Raw genomic sequence first — 11,428 nt, forward strand, 5'->3', positions numbered from 1 at the left:
GCACTTCTGATGTCACGGTCACTGAAATAAGGCACCACGACAATGTCTCAGTGTCTCAGTTGTAACGGGGAAGCTGTAAACAGAGGGCTAAATGTGAGGTTTCCCTGAAGAGCTGGAACTGTCTGGAATTTCCTATGAGTGAGGGACAAAAAACATCAGCGAACAGGAAAAATATCATTCGTTGGTAGCCTGAAAACTTGCACGTCCATCTTGCCAAGCTGGAATCGACAGCATTTTTCAGTTGTTCTCAGTCTTAAATAGCCAATCAGCATCCAGCTCAGCTCTGATGGAGAGCAAGTATTCGCTGCCCTTCAGCTGACCTTGAAAACTACTGAACGATATAAAGAAGAAGAATCTGCTAGAGTAGCTGCGGTTGTTAAGATTAGCGTGGGTGCTGTTGAGACGTTTGGTGGAAAGACAGACACTGTTGGAAAAGATGTTTTTCACTTTGCTTTTGGTTTGATTACTCAACAATATGCAACATCCTGGCATCCTTAACATCCTTGTAACATGAGGCTGAGACGTACGGCTCACGTGGCTCGTCGCGCCAACAGAAAGCCTCTTGTTGCCAATCGGCCTCGCTGTCTGAAAAAAAAAATGAATCGGTTCACTCTGAATCAGAGGGAGAGCAGGTTCACAACTCAGTTTCCAGACAGACTGTCTGCTGGTCAGGGGCACGTCTGGAGGTTTTGGACTGCCTGGAACTGGTTGAGCACCAGTAACAGCAGGAATGAGGTGGTGGGAGAGGGCAGTGGTGGGTGCGGGGGGGGGGGGAATGTATCAGTATTCAGGTGCTCTCGTCTCGAGGAGCTCTTCTGGTTGGCTGGGTGGGCGGCAGAGGAGCCTGCATCTCCCCCCCCCCGCCGTCACTAATTAAAACTAACGACTCCAGGTGCTGCTCGGCAACGGGCAAAACAGAGCGGCCAGCCGGGCAGGCAGGCAGGCAGGCGGGCGGGCAGGCGGCGTGTTTGTGTTGGTGGTTCGCCTTCATTACCGCCTCCATCCATTCTGCTTAGGACGGCGGTGGAGGCCGCCGCCGAATCGACTCCCCGCTTCTCCGCCGCGCAGCGCGAGGAAAGATGGAAGGAGGCAGCAGGCGGAGGGGGAGGAAAAATAAAGAGCGAGAGAAACGGCCAGGTGATCTAAATGCAAATGTTGCAGGGTTGATGCTTTATTGCACCGTGCGAGGAGCAACAGAGATCTTCCCTTTCACCATTTCCACGTGTTGGAATCTCGGCAACGGCGGTCGATAGCAGCAGCAGCAGCAGCAGCAGCAGCAGCAGCAGCAGCGGAGGATCTGAGCGTTTTCCCAGAGAGATGCTCGGGTCGAGGGAGGCTGTTTCTCAGCAACTAAGGAGTCGATTAACATGTTCCATCCGTGGCCTTTGAGCAAGGCGCCGATCAATGGAGGGACGGGTGAGAGGAGCGAGAGGTAGCAACACGACTGAGTCTTGAGCCGCCTTGTTTTCTTTTTCTTTAATCACACTGAGGTTTAGGAGCCCCGAGGCCCTCGCTCCCTACCTGGTGCATTTCCCAGGACACACACACACACACACACACTGTAACAACCTACTAAAGGCTGCAGGGCACAGATCCATTATTTTGACAAATAGTCTCTTTTCTTCTCACTGCCAGAAACATCAAAAGTGCAAAATACAGATGAATTTAATTCTGCAAAACGAATTTCAGTAACAATGTCATTTTGGGGGCCAGACGTTGGCATTTAGTTTCACAACACACAAACGTACGCTTCAAATCACACACAGCTAAAAGTGAAACTGTACAAAAAGAAATAATCCATGGAGGGTAGGAAGATTAGAAGTTTTTTTTAAAAAAAAATGTATTTGTTTTTGTTGGAGCAAGAAAAAAAATCCAAAATCATTGTAGAGTCACACTGAAAACAAAGACAAACAAAGTCGTGCAGAGTTGCATATTTTTAACAGGTGGATAAAATCTGTCATTGAAAAAAATATTTTAAATAAATAAGAATCTCCTAATAGACTCAGACGTGGAAGTTTTCTGTCCCTGTCTTGTCATTGAGCCGGCGGTCGACCTCCCCCCCCCCCCCTTGAAAAAGTGAAATACAGCAATCATAATAAATTCTAATAAATATGCACGCCCTTAGTTCAACATATCTGCGGAAAAACAGCCCCGTCATCAGTCTTGAAATATTCCGCAGGAACACACACACCAAAACAATTATTACTCATGGTGGTGGAGATAATTGAAATGAATCGTCTCTCAGATAGAACTAATTAGAGCCGGATGGCTCGCTCGGTAAAACGGAATGGCTGGAAAAAATGTGCAGGAATCGTCGGGTGCGTGCGCGTGAGTGTGTGTGCGCATGTGTGTGTGTATGCGTGTGTGTGTGTGTGTGTGTGTGTGTCCCAGCATCGGACAAGAAGTTGCTGGCAGGCAATTTGTGTTTTTATGGGTGGTCATGCACCAGCAGTTAGTGGCTGAATGATGCTCAGGTTGTAAACAGGCTCATTACAAACAGAGATGTTCCCAGACAAGACTGAAGGCCTTTATGCACCGCCTGGGATGCCTGGAGAATAAACGACACAAAAAAGAAAAAGTTTGACTGGTAAAAGCTTTTAAAATCGGCTGCGAGCAGATTTTGCTTTATCGTCTCGGTTCAAGTTGCTCAAAAGGTTCTGGCAGTGGAAAAGGAGAGTCGCACGTCCTGGTGGAAAAGCTCAAAGTGGGCCAGATGATGAATTTTAGTGTGTCAGTGGGACAGCTGTAGGTTACTGGTTGGAAATGTTGAGCAGCAACTGAACAGATCGGCGTTAATTTGCATCATGTTGCCCTTATAGATCCTGGTGTCTGGCTCCTTGTTTTACCCTCTCATGTTGGAGTTAAGGACACTGCTGGTTTACATTAAACAAAAAAAAAAAGAAAGAAAGAAACACACAGACACACACGCAAAGTTAAACCCTGATGACAACAGACAACAGACGGAGCCATAAGGAAGCAGCACTAAAAACACGGCAAGCTTTGTTTGTGGGAGTTGTCAGAGGCCGCGGATGTAGCTGTGACTTTTGCCTGCATAAAGGAATCAGCCTTCAGGCTGCGCAAGGGAAGACAGTTGGGTGCAACAGTCGCCCTGACTTGACACGAAACGAAACTGTCCTGCGCTGCGTCGTGGAGCGGAGAGGCAAAGAGGTTGGAAGTAGAACTGCTGCAGTCTCTGCCGCTGACGTAACAGCGGAGATGTGTTCATTTTGTTTTCTTTTTCATTTAAGCAGATGTGGGGGGTTTTTTTAGACTGAAACAGAAAGGCGGCGCCACCTCTGATGGCTGGACTGATTTATCACGTTGGTATTTGTTCTGTGCGATATGTAAGGTAAAATACAAGTCACACTCACCCACTGAGGCCCACTTTCTGTCCATGCAGAGACCGGCCGCCTCTGATTGGTCGATTTTTCTTTATTTTCGTTTTTCCTTCCCAGTCCTCCTGTGCCCCTTCATGTCAGCCAAGCAGGGGAGCCTTGAAACCGTCTCCCAGGCAACCTGCAGCTCAAGCCTTCCTCATCTGGCTCCGCACCAGCGCCACACAGGATTGGCTGACCTCTCCGTGACCCCTCGGCCCAGGTCGGCCGGCGCAACCTGCTGAACGGCAACAGCAACAGCAACAACAACCCTCTCTTGAACTGTCTTCTCCTCAAGTGTGCACAGAGAGCTCCTGATTTCAACAGTTTCAACCGTTTTCATCATTTCCATCGTTGATTGTCGTGAAATCAGTTTGCATGTTCCCTTGTTCTTAGAGCGGCGAGGAGCACCGGTGCAATGAGTGGAGGCTGGCAAGATCAGCCGAAGTGGTCGGCGGCCTTTCGGACGCTCTGACTGCAGGACTTAACAAGCAAATGAGAACCAGCGAAACAGCTGTAGTCAGGTGTCGGGTGGAAGCCGCTCAGGGTGTCTGCCGGACAGGTAAGGCATGATGGGGGAACTAAACAGCGAGCGCGTGCACACACACACACACACACACACACACACACACACGCACACACACACACACACACACACACACGCCACTAGGTGTTAACAGGCGGAGCGCCTCCTTCTCGCTGCGTCCCTATTTAAAGTGGTCGTGTCCCGGAGAAGCGGCTGGTGGGGATAGGACCAAGATTAATGGGTTCCCAGCTGGGCCGAGTCTAAATCCAGCCATGGTCCTACACTGTGTTTGTGTTTTGTTTGCTCTTACTTGAACATTGGATGTTTGTGCGGCGGTTGGCTCTGTCGCCTCGCAGCAAGAAGAAAGCTGTGAGTTTGATTGCCTTTCCCGTTGCGAGTGCGCAGAGTTTTTTATGGTTCTCATCTGAGTCTGCATGGGTTCTGCATGGGTTCTCCAGCTTCACTCCACAGTTCAGGCACATTAGAGTCATTTGCTGTAAATTGTCCGTGGGTGTGTGTGTGTGTGAGGGCGGGGTGTAAATCCGCCTTCGCCCCTCGGTAGCTGGGATAGGCAGGCGACCTTGAGTGGGGGATGAGCGGTGATAAACACATGGATAGATGGATGAATTTTGCTCCATTGTGTAACATTGTTGATCGTGATACTGCACCCTGGAAAATGTGTGTTATTTTGCTTCTTTTAAATCAATCACCCCGAGAAATAAATCTACTGGGCAAGTAGAAACTGACACGTGGCTGCAGTTACATCGCAAAAAACACCATCAGAGTTAGTAAGTGTTATTCAGTGGTGTCTAGCAAGTTTGTGTGTGTGTGTGTGTGTGTGTGTGTGTGTGTGTGTGTGTGTGTGTGTGGTATTTACTCAGTGCTCAAATGGTGCTTGCTGTGTGAGTTATGGCCGTGATCTCTGCAGCAGTGGCTGCACAGCGGTGGAGCTCCTTCCCCCGGCTTCTCCAGCCGCTATAGATCGCGGCTGGTCCGTGTCTGGCCCCGCCCCTCGCAGCCTCTTCCAGAGGGCCTCCTCCAACGGGTGGAGCTCAGCGAGCTGGTGACTTTATGCATTTTTAATGAGTCACTTGAGCCGTTTAACCCTGCAGGGCTGCGGAGTTTTCAAGGCAGAGTTCTGGAGCATCCGTAGCGATAAGCTCCCGTGCTTACTGGTTCTTTTGTTTGTTTGTTTTCTTGTCTGAGCAGAACGTTCCAGCATTCCAATCAGTTTCAGTAGAAGTGTGACTTTCAAAACTTTCAAAAAAAATAAAATCTTTTTAAGAATACCTTAAAAATGTTCAAGTTTATTCGTCACAGTATTCCTTGAAACTCACTTTCTTGACACGGCAGTGGGTTTCTCGTATCGGAGTCTTCTGCCCACAGGAAATCTGTTCTGCCACCGGCTCATTAGCTGTGGCTGAATATTCAGAGCTTTTCAGTCAGGTCAGGGACATTTGAGTCACGTCAGGTCATCAGAGCGGAGGTTGACTTTGACACGCGTGACAGCACGACTATCAAAGGCGCTTTTCAACCCCCCCCCAGACGGATCTCTTCAAACTGTCAGCCACGAAATTCAGCTCATCTAAAGTGAAGTTTGTTTGTCAGGATTTCCAAAATATCTTTTTTCTCCCCCCATGGTATTTGTCTTACTTATCGTCGGAAACATCTGCCAAGTGACTCAATTAAGAAAAATGGAGTAAAAGTGTAATGAGGCATCACACACAGATGGGTTTTTTTTTTCCATCACAAGTTGACGGTAAATGCAGGTGCAACTAATCAGAGTATAAATCTTATTGCATGGCTGAGCATCAAAAATTATCTGATAAAGTTTTTTTTTTTTCTTTGATTCTTTTGCATGTGTTGCAGTTCGCTGTTAGTCCATCTCTCCTTGCGGTGACCCTCCCCTTTGATTACCTGGCTTTCAGTAGCCAATCACTGTCAAGAGTCTGCCATAAAGGCAGATGGTACGCATTGGGTCGGTCTCTGATTTTGAGGACTGAGACACGCCCACTTCCTGTCGTCTCGCTTCCGGTCGTGCTGTTGGCATCGGACGCAGGTATGGTGGCAGTCGCCACGCCGTCTGTTGTACTGTTCCTTGCTTGCTGTGTCTAAAGGGGGGGGGGGGTGGTTGTGTGTCACAGGCTTGCTCCGAGGTTGGTCTCGCGGCGACGAGGCACACGCGGGCTTCGGTCGCTACGTTCGGTCGTTACGGCTGTCGTTGCACTGACCCTGGCTGGGTCTCTGAGGGTTGTGGGTTTTGGTCCGATGCGAGGAGGACGTCTTTCATATAGTTATGTGTAGATATCACTGTTTGGCTCGAGGTTCTTTCAGTTATTTTTTTTTGTGTGCGTTTTATTTTATTTCTTTATTTCCCCTTAACTTTTTGTTCGATTAAATGCATTATTCACTTTCTCTTTTTTTGTTGTTGTTGTGTTTGCCCAATTAGTAGTTTTAAGATTGACTGTTCCTTCCTAATTTATTTTGTTTTTGTCCACGGGTTTAGTAGTTCAGTTATCATTGATAATTTGTTAATAACTTTGTTCTTTTGTTTCCTTGATTGATTGGCTGGGTATTGCGATTTCATTATAAATTTGTTTTTTGTTTTTGTTATGTTTGTTAACAATTTCATTATTTCAGTTATGTTTAATTTTTATTGTTGGTTTAAGTTTCTTCCTTTTAATCGATTGAGATATTTCATTAACATTAGTTTGTTCAGTTGGTTCATTATTCCTTTGTGAATTTATTTCAAAATTATGGTTATTTTGTATTTGTCAATATACTTTTGAGTTATCATTGCTTGGTTGGCGTGTTAACAATTTTTTTTTTTTTTTTTTCTGTTTTGCTTTGTCTCAGCAGCTGACGGCCGTCGGTGGTGGGGAACCTCTTCCTGTGTGCTGTGCCGTTCACTCCACCCAGTGTTGGGTTGTTTTTTTGGTTTTTTGGGTTTTTTTGTGTGTAGTTTGCTCCCACGTGTGTGCTCGCGTTTGTGCCACGTGTGGGTGGGGTGACTCTTCCCTCTCTGGGCTCCTGACTGCCCTCACAGCCCATTCCCCACTGGTAAGCCTCTGCTGTGAGACGGTCCGTTAATTATTATTTTTTTCCTTGTGCCTCTGCTTGTGTTTTTTTTTTGTTATTAAAAATGTAACTGTCTTAATATTAATCATGTTCAATAAAAATTCTTTCTTTGTACCTGGAACACTGACTTGTGCTTGAAGGTTAACAAACCTGAGTGCCTTTGCATCTGTACTCTCGTTGGTTTAATTCCCTGGCTAAAATTCCCAGGGTGGCGTTGTCTGGTTGACTTCTTTGTAGTACCGCTCGCCACACATGCAAACTTTTAAAATGCAGCTTACAAACGTTTTTTTTAAACCTCATCGTGAAGCGGCTGCAGGTTTATTGCAGGTGCAACAAAGTGGAAGGAGGATATTTCTCCAGGGAGGACTTATTGATTTCAATATTGCATGCTGCGATCCTGTCAAAATCAAATACTGCTTCCACTCTCTTACACACACGCACGCACACACAAACGCATTTTCCGCTCTTGGCAGAATGCTGTGTATGACCTGTGTGAGCGATAAATGAAAATTGTTTTGCGTTTCACCAACATTTTATTGTTACAAACTGCTAAAATGTGTAAAATCCACTCATAGTTTACTTTTGCACCTGTACACGGGTACTAGTAATTGTAGTAGCACTACCAACATAAATAAAGAGGCACCTAAACTCGCCCTGTATTTGAGCCCTCGATATCCTTCAGGGAATTAATGGCACGGAAGTGACATGAACCACAACGCCTGTTCAAAGAAGCATCAGCGTCCACGTTCTGAAAAGCCAGGTAACGTACCAGTCATCAGTGTGAGCGGCAGTCTCGTGGCTCGACCTGACAGTTTGCGACTGAAATAACCCAGAGAGGAAATTGGATCTCTGCCGCCTCTTTGATTTGGTGAAAGATCAAGTGTTGGCTCCAGAATGCGCAACCGCGTTTTATTTCTTTGCGGCTTTTATAAATATGACATGACGGGCTTTGGCGGGAAGTGCAGGGTTCACAGATGAGAAAACCACAGTCTACACGTCCAGGTTAACAGGTGACGGTGTATTGACTGTTTTGCTGTATTGACAGTCTTGGCCGCCAGGGGGCGGAACGACTGTACTTCGATGACTACTTTGTTTTGGATCTTTGAAAGTGATGCTATTGTGAACCTGCCACGCCGTGCTAAGTACAGTTCTGAATTAGCTGATTGTAAGAAATGAATTGGAAAGTTAATTGGAATTTTTGACTAATATATTGACATCGAGTTTGGCCTCTATTTGATTTGTTTTATGTTTGTATTAAATATTTAGTGCTAGCTCCATGTGTTATGACATGCTACTTCTTATCGTATCTTGGTAGTCATATCATCTGGCTGGTTTTGTGTCCTGAAGAGCATCCAGTTTCTCAATTGAGTCATAAAGATGTGGAAACTGAGAATGTTGATCGGTTTCAGGGTTGTCGGTTGACATTTGCACCAGGAACAGGACATCCTAACACTGTCAGCTTTTAATAGAAAAGAATAGATAGAATTGATGCTTTATTGATCCCAAATTGGGAAACTACACTGAAACCTATAATGTTTAGCAGTGAAAATAAAAATGTTGTCTAACTCACAGTGGCTCTCTTTTAACTAGTTTATTTATTGATCATCAAAAAAAAAACAGCGTTTTAACACCGATGTCTGGGATGTAGCGCTAACTAAACTAGCTAGTATTAGCATAACAGCAGCGAAGAGCCTGGTGAGGAGAAGCGTCTGAGGCCCGCCGCTTGTGTTCCATCTTTTTTCAAGAATACTTGATTGACTCGCATGCTTGTATTTCCTAATTAAGACTGCACAACTGGGAAATGGATACCGAGGCAGCATCTGTTCTTTATCTCCTGCGTGCTTTCCGTCCACTGAGGCTGCCTGATTCCTCCCTAATGTGCTGCATCTGCGTCCTATTGTCTCCACCTGTTTTCCCTTTGTCTTCTCCAGCGTGCCTGCTCCCCCATGTCCTTCCTTTATGTTTTTTTTCCCTTTTTTTTCAGGTTGTCCATTGTGTTTGCTTTATGAAAACGCTAGCAGCGCACAGTACTGTTTGAACAATGCTAACCAGAGTCTCCAGCAGGCTACGCTGTGTCACACAGGTTTTATCTTTCGCTTTGTGTCGATCTGCTGTCATTCAAGTTCAGTATATATATATATATATATATATATATATATATACATATATATATATATATACTTTCTCTCCGTTAGTTAGCATACTGATTGTTTTTGTCCCTCTCAAAGGAGGAAAGAACAGCCAAAAATAAGAGATGTCTCCGCCCACCCCCCAGGATGGTTATTTTTCACTGTGTGTAACGTTTAGAACTACTAAGAGTCCCGTGTTTGACAGTGACTGACCACTGTTGAATATTCTGTTTACACAAGCCACAAACATTTGTTTGCAGATACTTCACTTGTTTATTTTGTTCTTTTTACTCATCATTAGACATCAGCTGGGTCATCAACCGATGGGAAAGAAAAAAAAAAAAAACAGCCGCAAACAGACTATTTTTAGAAACAAACGTACAAATGTATCATTCATTCTACAAAAAAAGGCTCAGCGATCCAAAGTATGAAAAACTAAATAAATAGAAAGTGCTGTTCCATGAATCATACAGTGTAGCACAGGGAATAGATTGGAAATAAAAGCTGAATAAATTAGTATACATATATGTATATAAATGTAATTTTTGGGGAATCCTCAGAATTTGCAGCAGAAGCCGCAGCCCTTGTTGCCCTTGCAGCAGTTGCAGCACACTAGGCACATGGACAGGTGGCTCTGGCGCTTCTGCCTGCTGTGAGCAGGAGCCTGTAGAAGAAGGAGAAGAAGAAAAAAATTATAGAAGCAGACGTGAGGCCCGGCCCTCCTTCCATCATCAGAGACAGAGAAAGAGAGAGAGAGCGTCGGGCTTCCCCATTGGGGAAACGCATCCGCTAACATTTTAATTTGCTAACGCTAATTGGCTTAATTGGCTGAGTCGGCCGAACGTACCATCCAGGATTCCATTGACATTTCTTGATGCGGCGCAACTGGAGTGTCGTGGCTCCCTGCCTCCTCCAGCTCCTGCACCTGCTAATGAATTAGGTACACTCAGGAGGCGCGTCGCGGGCAAACGTTTACAGCTAACGAGGATGACGGCAACAGTTACGGCGGCGCTCAGGGAGCTGGACTCTTACCCCGACGACCGGGATGGCGGAGCTCTGCAGGACGCAAACAAAGGCGAGCACGAGTGTCACTGCAACTGCAATGCTGAATGCCTTCATGGTTGCGGCGGTTTGGGTGCAGGTGGTTCAGTTGTGAAGTGGTGACGTCTGATTGGCCCTTCTCCTTCTTCTCATCGGCGTTCGGGCCAACGAGGGGTCTTTTTCCGCTTCGGGGCCTTCGGGGCTCCGCAGGGTTGGACTAGTGTGAGCCGGTGAGCCTCCCTTCAGATCCTGTAGCTGGCACTCACTCCGTCCTCTGGCCCGACAGTGGAGTGTATGCGCAGTGCGCCGCTGTATTTATACACAGCTGCCGCTCGGTGTTGCCTCATCGCAGCGGGAGGCCCGCCTCATTTCCTGGCAGCGGTTACCTAACTCCACTGGGGAAGTTTTGACCTCCTTGTTTCTCCTCCTCTCACAATACCGCTGGAAATTCTCTCGTCTGTTTTCTGACCCGCAGCAACTCTCCTCCCCAACACACACACACACACACGAACAACCCGCCACTCTCAACTGTCTTTTTTCCTTCAACAATATCAAATCAGCTATGAACTTTTAAATTAAATTACTTTCCACTGAACGAACACGTAATTCCACACATGAGCACGCTGCTGCTGCTGCTGCTGCTGCTGCTGTGTCATTTTTTACAGAATGTATGAGAGCACTTCTGTTTTAAGGGGCAATGTTGCCTGCCTGCTTGCCTGTCTGCACTCGTCCGCTGGCTTTTCCCGGAACAGAACTGGAAGCTGGACATTCCCACAGTGAAAGAAAACGGGGGGGAAAAGAAGAAGGAGAAAAAAAAAAGGTCAGCGGCTGCACAGGTCAGTCTGTCGCACGGCCGACTGGCTGAGCTGCACTCGTCCCGACCCTTGAAAAAATCCTCCAGCGAGGAGCGCCAGCCACTTGGAATATCCATTGCACCGTCTAAAGGATGTAATTACAAGCTCTCAAATGGAATAATTAGGCCCTCATTTTCAACACATTTGCTTTTTGCATAATACACGGGAACCTGCGGTTGAATCAAATTAAACCTCTCCGAGTGCAGCCGAGTGGTAACCCGAGTTTAAAACCTTTTATTGGAGAGTCGACTTGTTTCCAAAAGGTATCATCATGTGTGATAGAAAATGATTCAGTTTGTCCAGCGGTTTGCTTTCTGCCGCGGCACGTTTTTCACATCGCATGCAAAGCCGCAGCGTTGCTAAGAAGTGAAGGAGAAATAAACGTGTGTGTTTTGATGAGATAAAATCTAAAAACAAACTGCTCTC

The 11,428-nt window shown here is 46.3% G+C and overlaps 1 protein-coding gene across 2 annotated transcripts; it reads right to left on the reverse strand.

Moving 5' to 3' along the window:
* Positions 1-9,555: 9,555 nt before the first annotated feature.
* hamp (hepcidin antimicrobial peptide) lies at positions 9,556-10,451 on the reverse strand. 2 transcript variants are annotated; one of them, XM_076043304.1, is made up of 3 exons: positions 10,140-10,451; positions 9,955-10,032; positions 9,556-9,771 (listed from the first exon to the last, which is right to left on the reverse strand). In XM_076043304.1, the coding sequence occupies exons 1-3, from the start codon at positions 10,224-10,226 to the stop codon at positions 9,664-9,666; spliced, it is 273 nt and encodes a 90-aa protein (XP_075899419.1). In that variant the 5' UTR covers positions 10,227-10,451; the 3' UTR covers positions 9,556-9,663. The 2 variants fall into 2 exon arrangements, with proteins under 2 accessions (XP_075899419.1, XP_075899418.1); XM_076043303.1 differs by having other exon boundaries at positions 9,955-10,035.
* Positions 10,452-11,428: the final 977 nt, after the last annotated feature.

The sequence above is a fragment of the Nelusetta ayraudi genome, unplaced genomic scaffold (genome assembly GCF_046127955.1).
Source record: "Nelusetta ayraudi isolate G7.1 ecotype Tasmania unplaced genomic scaffold, CSIRO-AGI_Nayr_v1 ptg000074l, whole genome shotgun sequence".
Classification (NCBI taxonomy): domain Eukaryota; kingdom Metazoa; phylum Chordata; class Actinopteri; order Tetraodontiformes; family Monacanthidae; genus Nelusetta; species Nelusetta ayraudi.